This window comes from Mercenaria mercenaria, chromosome 11 (assembly GCF_021730395.1).
Source record: "Mercenaria mercenaria strain notata chromosome 11, MADL_Memer_1, whole genome shotgun sequence".
Classification (NCBI taxonomy): domain Eukaryota; kingdom Metazoa; phylum Mollusca; class Bivalvia; order Venerida; family Veneridae; genus Mercenaria; species Mercenaria mercenaria.
The window spans coordinates 30,989,105-31,009,277 of NC_069371.1; the positions used below are offsets into that span (position 1 = coordinate 30,989,105).

The 20,173-nt window shown below is 34.2% G+C and overlaps 1 protein-coding gene across 1 annotated transcript; it reads left to right on the forward strand.

Annotated features, from left to right (window-relative positions):
* Positions 1-1,241: 1,241 nt before the first annotated feature.
* On the forward strand, positions 1,242-18,464 carry LOC123531616 (plasminogen-like). Its single transcript, XM_045312734.2, has 6 exons — positions 1,242-1,373; positions 4,321-4,416; positions 8,245-8,308; positions 9,401-9,658; positions 10,440-10,694; positions 12,993-18,464. Exons 1-6 carry the CDS (start codon positions 1,284-1,286, stop codon positions 13,262-13,264), a joined length of 1,035 nt encoding a protein of 344 aa, XP_045168669.2. The 5' UTR covers positions 1,242-1,283; the 3' UTR covers positions 13,265-18,464.
* Positions 18,465-20,173: the final 1,709 nt, after the last annotated feature.

Sequence of the window (20,173 nt, forward strand, 5' to 3'; positions counted from 1 at the left end):
TAATGACAGTGTGAAACAGTATAGGGGTCAGATCACAAGTCAAGCGAACCTATGGCTTCCAAGGATAAATTGTTGGATAGCTGTGAAGATTTGTCTGTTGTCAGTATCAGACAGAGAAGTATCACCATAAAGTAAGGTGTTAACAGTGATAGACTGGGTGAAATTACCAACAGAAATTAACATTACATGCCGAGGAAGGTAATAAAGTCTACATTCAAGCAAAAAAATGTGAGCTGGTCTCGGGTTGTCCGCAATGACAAAGCGGAGAGTTAACAATATTACGTAAGAACAAATGATAATTAAGACCACTGCATTTCATACGAAGTCTAGCATGAAGAATTTGTGCTTTTCTACTTCCACAGTAATAATAAGAGGGAGTTTGACGCTGGTCGGCCTTAAGACGCCTCTTTAACACACTAAGCGGCGGTGCATTTTTGATGTCATCCGAAAGATCGTTCCATTCGCGCACAGTCAAAGGAAGAAAGGAATTGAAGTATTGTGAAGTGCGAGAAGCCACCCAGCGGAGATCACCGGAATTGCGAAGGCTGTAGTTGGAAACTGAATTAACGACTGGCGGGACGAGACTGATCAGATACGAAGGAGAAGTGCCTCTGCACATTTGAAAAAACATGATAATTCTGTGATCGAATATGACTATCTGAAGCTGCTTTATATGGCACTTAAAACTTTACGAACATGGTATGAGCATTTGACGCTTATACATATATACTACATATATCTTCAAAACACGAAGCATATACTGTCTGCATGAGAATTTTAACCTATTTTAATATGATAGAAATTATTATGTTGTCTGTATGAGAATTTGATGCTGTTTTATATTGCACTATATATCGTCAAGAACATATTTTACGTTGATTGTATGAGAATTTGAAACTGTTGCAAATGAATTTAATATTTTTAGAGCCCAATACATTATGTTTTAAGAGTGAGTATTTAAAGAAAAATATTTATTGTTTTTTTTTTTTTTTTATTGAAGCTATTTTAACATTAGAGCTGAGGAATCATATCTGTTGTTTGTACACGTGTAAGCATTTGAAGCTGTTTTATATGATACACATTATTTTAAAGAACCTAGTATTATCTGCTGTTTCCCTGAGTATCATAAGCCGTTTAAAAGTACTAGATCGCATGATTTGGATTAAGAACTTGGTGCAGTTATGAGTTAATTGCAAATTTTACTTCATCTATAAGCGAGCAGCTTTAAGTAAATTTATCCTTCGTATTTAAGAGGCATTTATCTTACTTTTTTGCAACATTGCATGATCATATATCCCAGTCTTCGTTCAGCTCTCAGTCATACCCGGGGATATTCGAAGATGGCAGGACTTTATATCTGGATATTGACTATGGTAAGTGTATTCAAATCTTAAATATAATAGCAAAATCAATTAAAATGGAAATGGACTGTGAATCTGTAATTTATAACTAACTGTTTTAGGGAAAGCACTTGAAAAAAAAAAAAAGAAAAAAAAGGAAAAGCACTTCTGATTGTTTCAGCTTATTAACCAAGAAAACAAAACTTGATTCAACACTTCGTCAGAAAGTATATACTTATTTAGATTATTGAAATTCACATAAAAGATTGTTAGTTCATCCACATAACTTTGTAAAGTAAATTTAATATTTTCTACACTTCGTCAGAAGTTATATTAATTTAGATAATTGAAATTCATTCAAAAGATCGTTTGTTCATCCACATAACTTTGTAATACCACAGTCACACATATGGCGCAGGTAGCTACGTCTAGCTACGGATAAAAACGTAGTTATCCGTATCGATCCGTACCTGAGCCGTACGGATTGATACGGGTTACTACTTTAAGGTACGGCTCAGGTACGCATCGATACGGATCGATACGGATTACTACGTTTCTGTCCGTGGCTAGACGTAGCTATCCGCGCCGTATGTGTGACTGGGGTATAAAGTAAATTTAATATTTTCTACACTTCGTCAGAAGTTATAATAATTTAGATGATTAAAATTCACCCAAAAGACCGTTAGTTCATCCACATAACTTTGTAAGGTAAATTTAATATTTTCTACACTTCGTCAGAAGTGATATTAATTTAGATTATTGAAATTCACCTTAAAGATTCGTTAGTTCATCCGCACAACTATGTAATGTAAATTTAATATTTTCTGTATATACATGTATTATCACCATATTATGTCATGTTTCTATTGTGTTTAAATTTTATGATGTAATAAAATCTGTAAAAAAAGATCATTTGGAAGCAAAGAATACAACCAAGCAGAATAATAGCAGACTCGGTTTGGTTGAGTCTGTTCATGAGAGGTAATGAAATGTGCAACACTTTTCACGCCCCCTAGGCACCGGCTTAAGCAGAACTCTATTAACATATATTGAATGGATTCCATGATCCCAAAGGACCAGAAAATATAATAACACTCAATCTAAGTACTGTGAGCCTTTTACAGCCGCCACACGGTACTTGAAGATATCTATTGTGATAGTTAATAAAATCTGTAAAAAAGATCCTTTGGAAGCAAAGAATACAACCAAGCAGAATAATAGCAGACTCGGTCTGATTGATTCCGTTCATGAGAGGTAATGAAATGTTCAACACCTCTCACGCCCCCTAGTACCGGCTTAAGCGGAACTCTAATACACATATAATGAATGGACTCCATGATCCCAAAGGACCAGAAAATATAACAACACTGAACATTTCAAACAGTATAGTTTATGTGTAATAAATTCTGTTCTGTTCTGTCATTGACCGAACATATTATTCAGTCGCAACAAATTATTGCATGCAATTGTTTTGGTAGAAATGTGATTTCGTTGGAATATATATATATATATATATATATATATATATATATATATATATATATATATATACTTAGAAGCTCTTAGATATATAATAGTAGCAGTATTTTTGTTCCTCTTACGAAGTACGAAATGACTCCACCATAGCATGCAATATTGCAAATAAACATTATTTTTCATTTTAGAATAAAAGTATTTCAAACCTTTTCAGATGTTATGGGACTTGATTGGTGAAAACTTAAGTTTAAGACATTGCACCAGTAATTTTCATTCGATTACGTCCTCTCGTGAAATACGATATTTCGGCATTCTCCGGTTTTAACGAAACCATTGCTCTTACGAGTTTCATTAGTAGCCGAGGGATGCCGAAAATAAGAGACGGAAATTGGGAAATTGCTGATTGTCAATAATGGGTCCAATAACTTAAAGGTCCACTACTAAAACCCGAACGAGTATTATATAAAAACCAGAGTGTGTAGCTAAGACTTCATATTTACTGAAAATATGACCCACTGTTTCGGATCTGACCAAATAGTCGTGAATATGTTCAAGAATAACCAACAAATAAACAAAAACCTTCTGCCTATTTCAGACCGAAAGTATGTTTTCCGACTGCCTACGACCCGCCGCGCATCTTCGGATTTTTTTCGGATGAATGCTCCGAAACGAGGCTATGATTTATAAATAGATCCAAAGATAACGCGATGTTTACAAACATAGCATAGGAAATTCAACATTTTGTAACTCACAAAAACTTCATGAAAATCATTCTTATAATACAGGTAATATACAGCTATACTACAAGTTGTCGGGTGGACAATTTAGGCCCTTCCTGAATAAATGTGTTTTCACAACCTGATCTGCAAATTTATTTAGTCAATCTCTCTTAAGAATAGTTTGAAGAATATAGATGAATACATAATCTTACACACTAGAAACAAAATGTTATTGAAATTTACCTACATACACTGATTTATGTACATATTGCTACATTAATTCAATAAAAAAAAAATACATTAAACACATTGTCTTGGCCTAATATATGTCACTGTCAATTTAAAACTCAAAGCTTGTATATTTCATATTTTTCATGCAAATCATGTATAACTACTATCATACAAAAAATGCAGTTATTTTGTGGCGCGTCTTTAACGGACATTCGTTTGAATTATTATAAAATTACGTGATCCCGAAGAATTTCCGATCAGTTACGGAAAAACGATAAACACGGAAGTAGGACAAAATGACCACCTATGTCAGTCTAAGAAAATACAAAAAAAAAAAAAAAAAAAAAAAAAAAAAATCATTCGTTTCTCTGCACATGTTTTGACTTGTGGGAATATTGCACGGCTATCGTAATGTTTAGATGTATATTTCAAAATGTGTAGTTTTTTTAAGATTTATGCTTTTTTATTTGTCTTTATTTGGTACCTTTAACTTAATTAATAATATGTAAGCCTCGGCTCGTTGTGTAGTGATAAATTGTTTTCATTCTTTCTAGGTCTTACTGGCGTCGATCACAGAAATACTATGCGGATATGAAAACAAACAAAAGAAGCAGGCAACTGTTTTTCCATGCAGGTCTGACAGGACTACGGTAAAGTCGTTTCTCATAACTTTGTTAATTTGTTTTACACCAAAATCGTCCACTATCTTTCTTGCTTGACGCTCAACATTACTAAAGGAAAACCGTCATCACTTACTACCATCGTGTCGACGGATACCTTTTACACAACTGATATAAAAGAAATAATGTCACAATTACATATAAATAAAGAAGGAACTTACTACCTTCTGGCATTAACCCCTCGATAATGTTTTATATCGTTTCAGTGTAGTAAAGTGTATCAAATAGGATCATTTGGAATCTCAATTCTGAATTTGTGGTAAAAATACTTGTGTTAAATTTTGCAAAAATATTGTGTCTTTTCTTTAAACTATTTCTCAGCATTACTAAAGGAAGCCGTCATCAGTTATTACCATCGTGTCTATGGATACTTTTACAATTGAGGTATCGAGAGTCATTAATGAACATTGTTACATACCTAACATAAAAGAAATAGGCACACACACAAATAAGTTGGATATTGTTTTGATGCTAGCAAGATGTAGCCAGTATGGTCATTTTGATTCTTAGTAGAACTTTAGTCGTACTCACTTTTTGGTAAAAATACTTAAATACTTCATTTTAGAAAAATATTGATACATTTTTGTGTGTGCTTTTTTCTTGCTAACTAACAGTTAATGTAAGATTATGACCTTTAATATTTGTCAACACAGAGTGAGCATTTCTGAGTGTATGCACAGTATTGTTTGTTAGTTTAAAAATAGTGCACACTTTATAAATGTACAACTAGTTACAGTATGAATTTGTACTACTGTCAGTTTTTTAAACAGTTGACTGCTACTACATCACAATTTATTGTGAATGCAGGTTTACAATATATTTAGCCAAGATGAAATACACCTGCTGAGAATTTTCCACGTTTTAATGATAAAATATTTTAGAGACAGATGCGCATAGTATATTACGGAAGCATGGAGAGAACATCGGATTTTTTATTTTAATTTATCTCGTGGCCACGAGTTATAACTAAGAAAAAAAAAACGAAAAGCAAAAAATGTTATCTCGTGGCCACGAGATATAACTAAGAAAAAAAACAAAAAACAATTTCTTAATTCATGGCCACGAAATATAAGTAAAAAAACACAACAAAAAACGATTTTTGCTAATTCGTGGCCACGAAATATAAGTAAGAAAAAAAACAAAAAACGATTTTTTGCTATTTCGTGGCCACGAGATATAACTAAGAAAAAAAAACGAAAAACGATTTTTTGCTAATTCGTGGCCACGAAATATAAAAGAGTATTTCGTTTTTCGTTTTTTTTCTTACTTATATTTCATGGTTACGAATTAGCAAAAATCGTTTTTTGTTTTTTTCTTAGTTATATTTCGTGGCCACGAATTAGCAAAAAAATCGTTTTTTGTTTTCTTCTTAGTTATATTTCGTGGCCACGAATTAGCAAAAATCGTTTTTTGTTTTTTTCTTACTTATATTTCGTGGCCACGAATTAGCAAAAATTGTTTTTTGTTTTTTTCTTAGTTATATTTCGTGGCCACGAATTAGCAAAAATCGTTTTTCGTTTTTTTCTTAGTTATATTTCGTGGCCACGAATTAAGAAATTGTTTTTGTTTTTTTTATCTTAGTTATATCTCGTGGCCACGAAATATTTTTTGTTTTTCTTTTTTTTTCTTAGTTATAACTCGTGGCCTCCGATGTCCCCTCCATGCTTCCGTAGTTTTAATATATATTAATTTAAAAAAAATGAAATAGCAAATGATAAAACCTTCATAAGAAAGAGTAAAATGAAATATTCAGTCAGTTATCAAAGTTATTCATCAGATAATAAATCATCACTTTTCTTTATATGGCCTCTATTTACGCCTTACATTTTATTACGACAAAACCACTTATAAAATTTTATAACATTTGAGGTATACAAAAGAATTTTAACTACAAATTTGCATACAAAAATCACAATACTTATTCATCAAGATTTCATCTTCAGTGATGTAAAGAAATTATTTTGAGATCAGAGTTTGAAATGAGCCGTGCCATGAGAAAACCAACATAGTGGGTTTGCGACCAGCATGGATCCAGACCAGCCTGCACATCCGCGCAGTCTGGTCAGGCTCCATGCTGTTCGCTTTTAAAGCCTATTGGAATTGGAGAAACTGTTAGCGAACAGCATTGAGCCTGACCAGACTGCGCGGATGCGCAGGCTGGTCTGGAGCCATGCTGGTCGCAAAGCCACTATGTTGGTTTTCTCATGGCACGGCTCAAATATCATGTGACAAAATAGTTTTGCAGCAGCACTATCATAAAAGACACTTGCAAGATTAAATAAACCATATATTATAAACGCGGGGCGTTCGGGTATTCATTACATAACAAAAACCATTAGTCTTTGTTGATTCGTTTTATAAGATTCAAGTGTCGAGTCTATGCATAAAGGCGCCGTAAATTTATTTTATGAAAGGAGTGAATGCTACTTACCTTTTGTATGGACTTGAAAATGATTCATGCTGCGGCCCACTGCAATTAACATAATGCAAATAAAATATACCTTAATATGTTATGGTTTTGATTTCTTTGGTGCGGCAAACAAGACTACATATAACTCATATCTTTTAGAGAGTGTCTATAGTATGTTTAAAGATGAGCTGTACCTTTCATAGCCAGATCAAAATTTACTTTATGGTAATGCACCTTTTTTGTAATTAGTTTAAACATATTTTTATTCCGAAATGCATGAACTATTTACAATACAACATTCCAGGAATTGGACAGAAAGCTATATTAGCTTACAGTTGTCCTCTCCTTTTTTGTAATTGACAGTGTTATGTATAAACATGAGGTACGACAATGACATGAATTGTCACTAGATACGAAAATGTTATGAATAGTTACTAAATACAACAACGACTTTAATAGTTATTAGATACGACAATGATATAAATAATCATTATATACGACAATTACACGAATAACCGTATCTGACATAAAATGTCATTAGATACAACTGTTACAATGATTTAAATAGGCATTAGGTACATACAATTAAAAATCATTAGACGAAGGAAGCATAGGACATAGAATGCTACCAAGCAGACAAATAGCAGACTCGGTGTGACTGAGTCTGTTCATGGGAGTGATGGAAAGTGCAACACCATTCACGCGCCCTCAAAAGCCATAAAACCCTACGCACTGTGCGAAGATACTATTGGCATATAAGCATTGTGTAATGGTCCTTTATCAATATCGTTCAAGTCATGACCAAACTTAGCGCTGTCAATGGTGTTTACTTGTTTTATATGGTCTTAAATACAAAAAATACCCTCAATGCCTAGAGCTTAGATATTTGGCGTATTGAAGTCGTGCTCCTGGTGTCAAAATTTCCCTTGCTTTGGGGTTGACCTGTTATACATTGACATATACAGGAAATCTCAATTTATAATGTTGTAATCTTAAACTGTAATGTTTTAGCTTACATATTTGTATATAGCTTGTCATATAATTATCTTCAACGTTTGGTTATACCATGCTTTTTGGGACAAAATTAGCCATGTTCTTGGTGTTATTTGCTTTACTTAGACATACAAAAAGAAAAATGTAAATGAAAACAGACAACACTGTCCCAACTTTTTATTTGTATAGGTTAATGTTACTACAATAAAATTACTATTACTAAAAATAAAGAAAGAAAGATACTGGCCAATAAGCTGAGTTCGAAATGCCATATTTTAACTTGGTGTAAAGCGAGTTTTATAAAGACAACTAGTCTAGCACTTTGAACAAGGTCGCTGTACCTTTTAGTGTCAAATGAGCTTCATAGCCATCATGGACCTTTTTCTATTCTGCAGCGCTGTCCTCCAGGATTTCGCTGTTGTGAAGTCTCTGACGGCCTTTCCGAATGTCTGCGTACCAGTAAGTACTACTATGTAACTAACCGTGTCCAATCGTTACCCTGAGAAACCGGATAAGTAACTTATGACCTAGAATCAAATCGGGCAGGTTTGGTAATTCTGGGTACAATTTTGCGAAGTAATTCAGAAAAGTGCCCAGAGTTATAGGAACATGAATAGCAACCAAGTATTACGCAATGCCGGGAGCCTATCTTATGCAGTATGTCATCCTTGAAAATAATTTCTAAGAATTAGTAGCTGGAAAAACAATTTTCTTACCCAAAATCATCAAAAGTCGCCCGATTTGATCCTGTATACTTACTGGTGTAACGATTGAACATGGTGATACTCATTCTCGCATACCAGAGGTCTACCGTGGTTCCCCGGATGAACGTCTCGGGATTTTGACGGACATCTGATGGATGAGAATGGGTGATACTATACCTAAAGATAAGACAAACTTGAACTAATATATTTACAAACTCTTAAAGAGTGTCAAAATTTGAAATTACAATTGATAACTATATCGCATGTTGATTTTCTGTCATTTACTGTTAGTTTTCGTAACAACTCTTTGCGAGTATGTAGGAAGCATTGTTTTAATTTGAGGCTGAACTGACTGACAGAGTACATTCCCTCATAATCTAACTTATGAAATTTCGTTGCTGAGAATATTCAGCTGCTCTGTTCAAGAGACTCGTATTTCCCGATGATTGTGCGCAGATAAATAATACATGGATATGCGGTAAACAATGTACTTATTAAACTACATGAGTGTATATTTTGAAATGAATGTTATAAAATTGTAATTTGTACGAAACGTGCATCACTTAACCCTTACCCTGCTAAATTTCTGTAATGAATTTGTCCATCTTTCAATTTGGACAGTACCATTTACTGTTTAAAGGGGGTGCTTATCAAAAAGATACTGACTGAATGGCGACCAGTGCAGATCTTGATCAGACTGCATGGATGATCATGATTTGCACTGGTCGCAAAGGCAGAATCAATCGAAATCCAAAACATTACTTACACAATTTTGATATAAGATCCTATTCACTTATTTACTATAAGTCAATTGTGAATCACGAGTTTTCATGATTATTCAATATAGGGAAACAAAGAAAGTGTTTTGACGTGGGATTTGCACACATATACAAAGGGTATCAGACCAAGACGATAAACGGTAAAATATGTCAGCGCTGGGACTCACAAACACCACATAAACCGTCGAATTTGCGTGCAGACAATTTTCCCGACAATACGATCCAAGAAGCAAAGAACTACTGCCGGGACCCACATAAAGAGGGCAGACCCTGGTGCTATACGACTGATCCCAATGACCGATGGGACTACTGCGATGTCCCAGAGTGTAAGTGCTAGATATATCGTCGAATTCCGTGTGATATTATGTAAATATTGCATTCGTGAGAGGGTGATATGAAAAATGTTCACCTCGAGATATATGAATATCGACCGACGCATCAGCCTCTCAGGAATGCAACATTTATTTTGTTACACCGAAAACATACTAACTTAAGAATTAAGAAAATAAAGTCGGAACAATCAACATGATGAGTTAAATTATCTATTGAAATAATCAGTAGATTATCAATGCCCAATAAAATAAAAAAGACAGTCATCACCATAGAACACTGTGGCGAATTTGCTGTAAGACTTTGGTTTCATGCTATCTGCTTGCTTAAGCCGAGATGTTCTCGTATCGATAAGCCCCTTGTTTACATTTTTATTAATATGCGCGAATTTCAGAGTTGTGTTTTACCTAAACAGACAGCAGCAAAAAGGCGCTAAGTTTCTTTCTCGTTAGAAAAAAAGGAAAATCGGCAGGGTTGACACATCCATGAACACTAGAAAAAATAATCTAATCCTATAACATATCAGCTCCCCGACAACTTTGATCGTATCAGTCTTTAACTCAATGCGAAAGTATATCAGCCAATGAGAAATAAGAAAAGTAATATCATATTGGAAGAAAACCAAAATAGCACTGTAGCGCATGTGATGTTAAATGTAAATGTATGTAAAAGCATATCTATTTGTCACTATTTCATAGTCGGTATTACTGTATGCTTTTGTCGTATTGTTTATATACTAATAAATTGAAAATTCATAAAAAGATATATTTATTGAAGGTACGAAGCAAGACGACTGTTACAAGTACGGTTTCGTTAAGCAATATAAAGGGTTTAAACGTGTGACGAAAGACAATGTGCAATGCCAACGGTGGGATGCACAGAGTCCACACAAGCACAAGTACACAAACCCGGATGACTACCCGGATGCGTCTCTCGCCGACGCAAGTAACTACTGTCGCAGCCCTGAAGGATCAAGACCTTGGTGCTATACAACCGGAAGCAAGAGATGGGACTATTGTGACGTTGAAATATGTAAGCGTTTTCATTATTAGGAAGGCTTTGATATCATACATGCAGAGCAACTAATGATATAGATCTCTATTTTATATTTTCTCATTTTGCATAATTATATGAATAACAATGCCTAATTTATTGTTTGATCCACCTGATCCGGAAAAGGTTTTCCAGAAGTTCAGTTTTATTTTTTAAGGTCAATTTTAAAGTTATTCATCATTTTAACCTTTAGCCCAATGGTTCTGCCTTTGCACTGTTCGCTAATGAGTCAGTAAATTTTCAATGAAAACCCCTTCGAATAATACATGGTACTGCCCAAATTGAATGATGGATCAGTCCATTTTATAAATTTAGCAGGCTAAAGGTTAAGGTATCCCAAGTGGTGGTAGTATGATATTCTAATCTGCATATGAGCCGCGCCATGAGAAAACCAACATAGTGGCTTTGCGACCAGCATGGATCCAGACCAGTCAGGATCAATGCTGTTCGCTAACAGTTTCTCTAATTGCAATAGGCTTTGGAAGCGAACAGCATGGATCCTGACCAGACTGCGCGGATGCGCAGGCTGGTCTGGATCCATGCTGGTCGCAAAGCCACTATGTTGGTTTTCTCATGACGCGGCTCATATACTTTTGGTGATAGATTCTTGTATACCGAATTCGAAAACAAAACGAGTTAATAATATATAGCAAATGACATTCTTGAAAGCACGTCTTCTTAAAGCAAATCTATTGTATGTATAAGAAGCACGAAACATCTACAAAAATGACATTATGGCGAGAAGTTTATTACCTGCAGTTGAACGAAACTAACTTTTTTGACTTTATTTCTTCATGATACGTAATTGACAGGAAAAGAGTACGTCATCCTACAACCTTTGGTGTAAGACGGAGTTTCCAGCACCGGTGAAACACTAAAAACACCTGTCTAGTATACAAGTACATTCTATATTATGATAATGGACCCGTAATGACAATCGGCATTTTCCGTTCGTTTACGTATTCCCGGTATGCCATTTCGTCATTTTCCGGTTTTTCTGTTATGGCCGAAGGATGCCAAAATCGCATACGGAAGATTCGTAATGGAACGGAAATTGCGAATTCTCATTACGGATCCGTTATCAGAAACTTAAAATACAAATGTACACGGTCTTACAAAATGTCTATATCTTGGATCGGTAAAAGTATCTTACACTGAAACAACAAACAAATTTGCTATTCCTTTTATGCATTTTTAAAGGTGGATAATCAGATTTTGGCCATGTAACGGATTTGTTCGAAACTTTAGCATCTGATCATTTACACTCATTTATGTTCACTTAACACTTAATACATATTAGATTTTCACTGGAGGTATTTTTAAAATTTCATTTTCCTATCCTGGTTGCCCAACCAAGATAGAGTTATTTTATCATAAGTATAAATTTGATAAACATACTTTGCCTAAGGAAATGTATAAATATTAGACATATTGTAATATATTTGTAAAATATTTGCATTAAAAATTATGTATTTAGATGGAATGCAGTAGAAACGCAAGTTTGAAAAATTATTATTACCTCCCTTTGCCTATCTTGGTTGCGCGATTGGAAATAAATGAATTCAGAAGCTACACACAGCTTTTAAACTTGCATTTTGGTTCAGATTGTTCAATAGTTGATATGTCTATCAAATGCAAATGTAAAACTAGACATTGTATCGAAATAAAAAGAAATACCCAGCTTTTTATATACTTTCATATTAAAGGGGAGTAATTACAAAATTTTATAAAAATAATAAAATATACATTTCAAATAGGAATCTAACTCTATGTAATTGGTCTTTATGTTCCTTAAATAATTCTCTACTAGAATATACAAAAAGTAAAAAATGTCATTAAATGTTGTTTAAATGTGATTGACCACCTTTAATGGTTTTAACAAAATTATATCTAGTTTGTCCGCGCAACGTCGCATACATCGCATCATGACGTCATAATGTCGTGACGTCAAAATATCTTTGTAGAAAAACTGTAAATAATTCTATTACGTTTCTAGATTTCTTTTACATTTTATTATAAAGAATGTATATATTTATGATCCTGTTATATTTCTATACCTTTACTGAAGTATATATAGCAAGGACTTTTCTGTTATTTATACTTCATATTCTTTCGCATTCAAGTGCAGTTCCGTACCAGTGAAAAATAAAAATGATACTTTCACTGTTTGAAACAGTGAAAATATCAAATTTATTTCACTGATAAATTTCAGTATTTTATTTACTGAAGAACATGAAATAAAAGTATAGAAACTGCAAAACTGCACGAATATTTCAGGTACATTTGACTTTTGTCATGATGACAAGTCTTGGAAGTATCGAGGATTTGCTACGAGAACTCAGGATGGTTTGGAATGTCAACGATGGGACTCACAGTCTCCACATACTCACAAATATGGCAACATGCCAATGAAATTTCCAGAGGCCACAGTAAGCGAAGCGGAAAACTATTGCCGGGATCCTAGCTGGTCAGGTTATACCTGGTGCTATACCACTGACCCAAATATAAGATGGCAGAAATGCAACGTAAAGAAATGTAGAGATATATAATTAATGTTTGTTTGTGAACCAGCTTCATGTAAGGCAATAGAAAATGTTTTGTACCTGGAAAAATATTCCTCCTACTAAAGTTTTAACGATAACCCACTTCTTGTGATGAAAAGACCCAATTTTGATGTAGACAAATTAACAATAACAAAAACAAACCAAACAAACAAACAAACAAAAAATAATATCAACTTCATGCCTTTAATCAATAAATTTTTCTATGACTGAAAGGCCGTAACAATGTTAAGAAATGTTGGCTTATAGATAGAATATAATTATATTTTGCAATTTTTATTTTGCAGTTTATACTGGCAGGCATACAAAATGAAACTGTGCTGTAATAATGTTGATATGGTTTCGAATCTTTATCTGTTACTATTCTATGCCCATAATATTTACAAGTATTTTGTTTTTTGTTCTGTTGAATGGTTTGGTATAGATTATACAATGGCTTATTGTATAAACTGACTAAGACAGTGAATTCCTAAGAAAAGTGGATTTAATATGCCTAGACTCTACTATATAAGAGGAAGGGATACAGGGTGCAGTAAAAGGTTCTGACCTTTACACAATCAGTCCCCTGCCTATATTAGGGATATGATGGAAATGTGTAAACCGGTCAGAAACCTAAGATCATAAGACACGCTGTAACTGGTTATGCCAAGAACTAAAACCATGGTGTATGGCAATCCAAGACAGGTGGAACGATAATTTTAAAATTGAACCAATAGAATGGAAATACTTACATAGCTGGGTGTTTATTCTTACAAAAGATACATATCTACAGTGGTTCCAAACCAGATTGATACACAGAATATTAGCTACAAATATATTATTACACAAGATGAACATTACACCAGATTCTAATTGTTCTTTTTGTAAGACCGATACTGAAACTTTAATCCACCTGTTTTGGGAATGTCCAATAATAGAAAAGTTTATATTAGAAACCAAGAATTATGTTATAACTTTTGATCGAGACTTTCAGATTGATTGCAAAATCTTCATTTTAGGAAATTCTAAAAAGAACTTTGAACATTATAACATTTTTTGCCTGGAAGTAAAAAGATATATTTATATGTGCAAAAGAAAAGGTTGTATTCCATCCCTAAATGGATTGAAGGGAAGTCTAAAGTTAGCCTTGTCAATTGTTAAAGAAACAAAAATATCAGAAGATAAAAAGGAAAATTGGTCTTTGTTAAAAAGAATATGTGAATGAGTTTGTATTTATTTTGTTTTTATTATAAGAAGTGTTAGTAAGCTGTACAGAACTTTACTTCTTCTATACCAGTGTACCAGTGTCTTAAGGTCTTAAGTTATACTTGTCTTGCTAGAATGTAATATGACTTTTCATTTGAATGTTTATCTCCTAACATATAAGGTACAATACATCAACATTATATTGCTTGTTAGATACAGATTAACTAGTGTCTTTTATTATGTGTCTTTCATATTTTGTATATATTGCACTCTTTGTACGGTGTGTTCCCGTGGAGTGCCCCGATCCACGCACACCTATGGACGGGGAAAATAAAGATGTATTCAAAAAAGAAATGATGTATGGCAATCGCAGCTTTTCGATCAGTGCTCCAAAGCTTTGGAACTCCCTTCCCGTGATGAGAAGGGAAGTTCACACGCTAGCTGCTTTTAAAAGCCTGCTAAAACCCACTTCTTTGTACAACATTTCGTTAACTGACCGATACATTGTTTTTCTTTTCATAAAACATCGTAGAACAGTATTTTATCCTAGGGTCACTTAAATACTTTTAAAAATGTATGTATGTTCGTCTACATTTGTATATATATATATTTCCACTTTTCAGTGATATACATTTCAAATACCACATAAATTACAGATGAGAATGAATATAACAATGTAGCAAACAAATGTACATAAACAATTTCAATTGTAATAGAAGTACATGTATTAAGGTTTTCGCTTTAATCAAGATTATCTTATTTATATACATATATAGAGAAAAAGGTGTAAAACTTATATCAAACATGGTCACGATTCATTACAGCATACATTGCATGATGCAATAATTGCATTTGGCCACTTACTAATTGAATTATCTTATAAATTAATCATCTTTGCAAGAAAAATGCATACATGAAACAACATATCGAATGGCTATTCTTAGAAAATGCTTATGAACGTTTTTACAAGCAACTGATATCAAGCGTCTACCAATAAGCTTCTGAAATTTTGTGTCGTTGTCGTCGTTCAATAATTCATGCAATACATTATCGCCAAAACTAAAGCCTCTATAATTACAAAAGAATTAATCTCATTTAGGTTTCATTTTTATCACTGTCAATTGCTATAGGCACTAGCTTGTTATTACATAAAATTCCACAAGAATCACAGAGAAATATTTCTTCGTGGCTTGTGTCAGACCATAATTTACTTATTTGAAATGCATTTAATAATGACTCTGAACCTAGTGCACAGTCCCATAAAATGGCTCTGCAAGAGACGAAATCTAACAAAGTCATTGTCGGTATTCATTCTTTCCTTCCATTTATACACTTACGAATTATTGATACATTTTTACATATCAATTTTCACCTTTCTTTAGAAAGGAAATTACCTAATTGCATATAATTTACTATGTATTCGAATAATTCGAAGACTATTGATTGTTTTGTTGCTCATAGTTTCTACATAGATACAAAGAAAGGCGCGCGTAAAAAATTCGCCTGGATAACATAGTAGTAGGCATGTTAAATAATCTAGCCAAAAAGCCCAGCTTTCTAGCTTCTATCTGAGAAAGAGCGTTTTTCCAGCCTAGCATGCTTAAGCAGATATCAGTACGTGTTCTCATGTTAAAACCTTTGAATCTTTTTAGCTGCTAAATTCAGAAATTTGTAAAGGAGTTCAAAATCACAGTTTTTAAGGCTGTTCCACAACTCACAACCAAACAATAAGCATTTGGATAAGCTCAGCCGGTATGACTGGATTTAATACGACGGGTCAATTTTAAGGGACAATAAGGAGAAAAGTGACGATTTGGCTTTTTGACGAGCATTGTTAACCTTATCTCTGACAGTCATTTTGCTATTCAGGTAAATACCGACATGTTTGACATTCTGAGCAACCTCAATTTTATCAGAACCAAACTTGAAGTTCTAATTCTTGAACGATCTCCAAAGGTAACCACATAACTTTTAGATGGGTTAATTATGTATCTATACATACATGTATACTTATATGTAATGTCAAGCATACCCTGCAAGTTTACAGGGTGTATTGCTGACAGGGCAATATTGTCTGCTAATGTGGTGTTTCTATTATGGTATCTAGGATAAATGTGCCGATACCACTTTTCTCTAGTTCTTCGAGAAGGCCATCAATATATAAGTTATATATCCAGGAGGAAATTACTCCTCCCTGTCGAATTCCTTGTTGAACTTTGAAGAAATTTGACTTTAAACCGTTTGCCGCCACGCAGCTTGACATATTTGTATGGGCATCAACGAGTAGGGTCCAAATTTTTCCCTGTACACCAAGCTTAGACAACAGCAGTTTATTCCGTAAAGCACTTTTAAACGTGTACATGTGCATGAAAAGAGTGCTATATAAAGGTGGTATAATAATAATGATAATAATAATAATAATAATCTAATACCTAGTTTCTACTTTCTTAGATTGAGATATGTCAACGCATAAACTATATTATATAAAGAGATGCATTCCATTGCCTAGACTCTGTAAGACTATTTCAATGCATAGACTGTACAATCTAAGAGAAAGAGACACATTTTAAATCCTAGACTCTATTATATAAGAGAGAGGTATTTCATTGCCTAGACTCTACTATATTAGAGGGAGAAATTTCAATGCCCAGACGGGGGTCAATGCATACATTGAAGCGAACGTGTAACTTGCTTGTTCTATAATTGTCACGCATTATAGAACAAGCAATTACGCATTTCAATTCCTTATGGTAACACAGAATCGAAAACGAGTAAATACGTTTTTGAATGATTCAATCCAAAAAGCTGTCAAAACACTTGAAGTGTGTTCTGTAGATGTGTGTTCTGTAGAATGAGATACATTTAAAAAAAATAAAGTAGTTACATAATGAGTGAAAAGGTATCGTGATTAGGATATATGAGCCGCGCCATGAGAAAACCAACATAGTGGCTTTGCGACCAGCATGGATCCAGACCAACCTGCGCATCCGCGCAGTCTGGCCAGGATCCATGCTGTTCGCTTACGGTTTCTCTAATTGCAATAGGCTTTGAAAGCGAACAGCATGGATCCTGACCAGACTGCGCGAATGCGCAGGCTGGTCTGGGTCCATGCTGGTCGCAAAGCCACTATGTTGGTTTTCTCATGGCGCGGCTCAATTATGCTAAACAAAACAGCCAGCCAACACGCTATTTGTAACTTTTATATAGCAATGAATAGAGTGTAAGTGTATCGTGGAGCCTTTATCATACCCTTTTATATAGCAATGAATAGAGTGAAAGTGTATCATGGAGCCTTTATCATATCCTTTTATAAAGCAATGAATAGAGTGAAAGTGCATCATGAAGCCTTTATCATATCCTTTTATATAGCAATGAATAGAGTGAAAGTGTATCATGGAGCCTTTATCATATCCTTTTATATAGCAATGAATAGAGTGAAAGTGCATCATGAAGCCTTTATCGTATCCTTTTATATAGCAATGAATAGAGTGAAAGTGTATCATGGAGCCTTTATCATATCCTATTATATAGCAATGAAAAGAGTAAAAATGAGTCATTGAGCCTTTGACATACCCTTGTATATGGATTCTATACAATATCATTTCTCTCAATGGCATATCACTTTGGACTCCATCCCTGCCCTCTCATAACTAGAGCTAACACGAGCTAAGCGAGCCACTTTCTAGTTTATTTTAAAACTATGCTTGTGATGTATATTAAAATGTATTGGCAACATGTGACTTTTGTAGTATATTAAGTTCGGTGAATCACGTACATGTGCAGAAACACTTCCTGGTTTTTGTTTACTATACTATGCAATAGGTGATCCAACTTGACCGATGATTATCTTTGAAAAGGCTGAAAATAATTCATTTATATAGTATGTTACAACCTACACAAAGCGCAAATGGTACAGTGTTACGTTTTGTTTCATCTTTTGATCAATATCTAATGCTGTTAACTATAATACCTATATATATAACCATTAAATCATCTAAGCAGATATGCTCTTTGTTTTCTATCAAATCTTATGGGCGACGTTTTATTTCACAGTCCGGTGTTGTAGTTACAGTGCATTAATCAACACTATATGGAAATATTTGGAATAATAAACAATACAAGTAGCAAAACCGGTTCACTGTAGTAACAGTTTTGCTTGGTTGCACCCAGTGTTTTACAAATAATCTTCTTATAGATTTACTGATTTTGTCTCTCTTTTCATAAAAGTTAAACATATGCATAATCTGAACTCAATTCACGAAGGACACTGGATGGACTCCGTCATATCATCCCGAACAACTCCGAGTTTAAATACGAGGTTAATATTATACAAAAATCACAAGGCACTGCTTCGGCGAGACAGTGTTACGATAGGAATTTACTATGAAAACTACCTGAAACGCCGAACATATCCAATTACTGGCTCCGACTTTTTTCCCAGCAACCTAAAACAAAATGTCGGTTCGTTTATGAAAAGTGACCAATCGAAAGCTGGCTTACAAAAGTCATAGTGCCCTACTAAGCCGCGGCCATCTTAATGAACGAAAAAAGCTAAATGACACGCAAATGACCAATCTATAAGTAGAATATTGCATTAATCGCTTCTTCCTATTGCAGAAACGAGCTTAATAGTTCCGAAAACGTTGGTTAACTATCCAATTGAGCACTTAAAAACTTGAGTATTTGAAATGAATGCCATTAGGATATCTTAACACTGGAAATATTTCAGAGACTGGATACATGTTTATTTCATTTTAAAACAGAATGATTCAGATTGCTTTTTGGTGGTATAAATGATGACAAAATTTGCATCAGGGCTATGTGGACACTTCTGTGATATTGAGGTTCTATAAACGTTCATAGATCATGTGTACGTTTATTACCTTTAATGAATAAACTCGAATTTGCTATCATTGTGCTTGGTTGCGTTTTTAGCTCAACTGTCACAAAGTGAGAAGGTGAGCTTTTGTGATCGCGTGGCATCCGTCGTCCGTCCGTCCTAGCGTCCGTGCGTCCGTAAACTTTTGCTTGTGACCACTCTAGAGGTCACATTTTTCATGGGATCTTTATGAAAGTTGGTCTTTTATCTCGATGTTATCTAAGTCAAGTTCGAAACTGGGTCACGTGCGGTCCAAAACTAGGTCAGTAGGTCTAAAAATAAAAAACCCTTGTGACCTCTCTAGAGGCCATACTTTTCAATTTTGAATGAGAAACTGTGACAGGATGGTACAACCGGGGACAAAAACAAGTTAATTAAAAGAATAAAAGTAAGTATTTAATAAATACAATGTAGAAGGATGGAAAAAGTTGAGCCCCATGTCAATAATGGTTTGTAGAAAAAGCTGTTCGAGTCCGAAATTTCTAATACATTTTCATAGTGACGTTTATCAGATGTTTCAATTCCAATTAACTAGAGTAGCACGCTAAAGATTTAACACGATTTAAAATACTGTCCCATCAAATTGCGAAGAAGTTGACCCCATTGTGGCTCCCCATATCCGGTGTTTGTATCTCTGAGCTATCTCAATCGTTTACAAAGATCAGCTTGGCGGTTAAGGCACAACAATGGGACGTAGACTCTCAGCGCTGGAAAATCACATCCAGACGAGAAAAGAAAACCATGGGTATATCACCTCCGGGTCGTAACATCACCAGGAAAAAATGTCGTCTAGTGGATGTAGCTAAAATATATAACATATGGTAAGTACCATA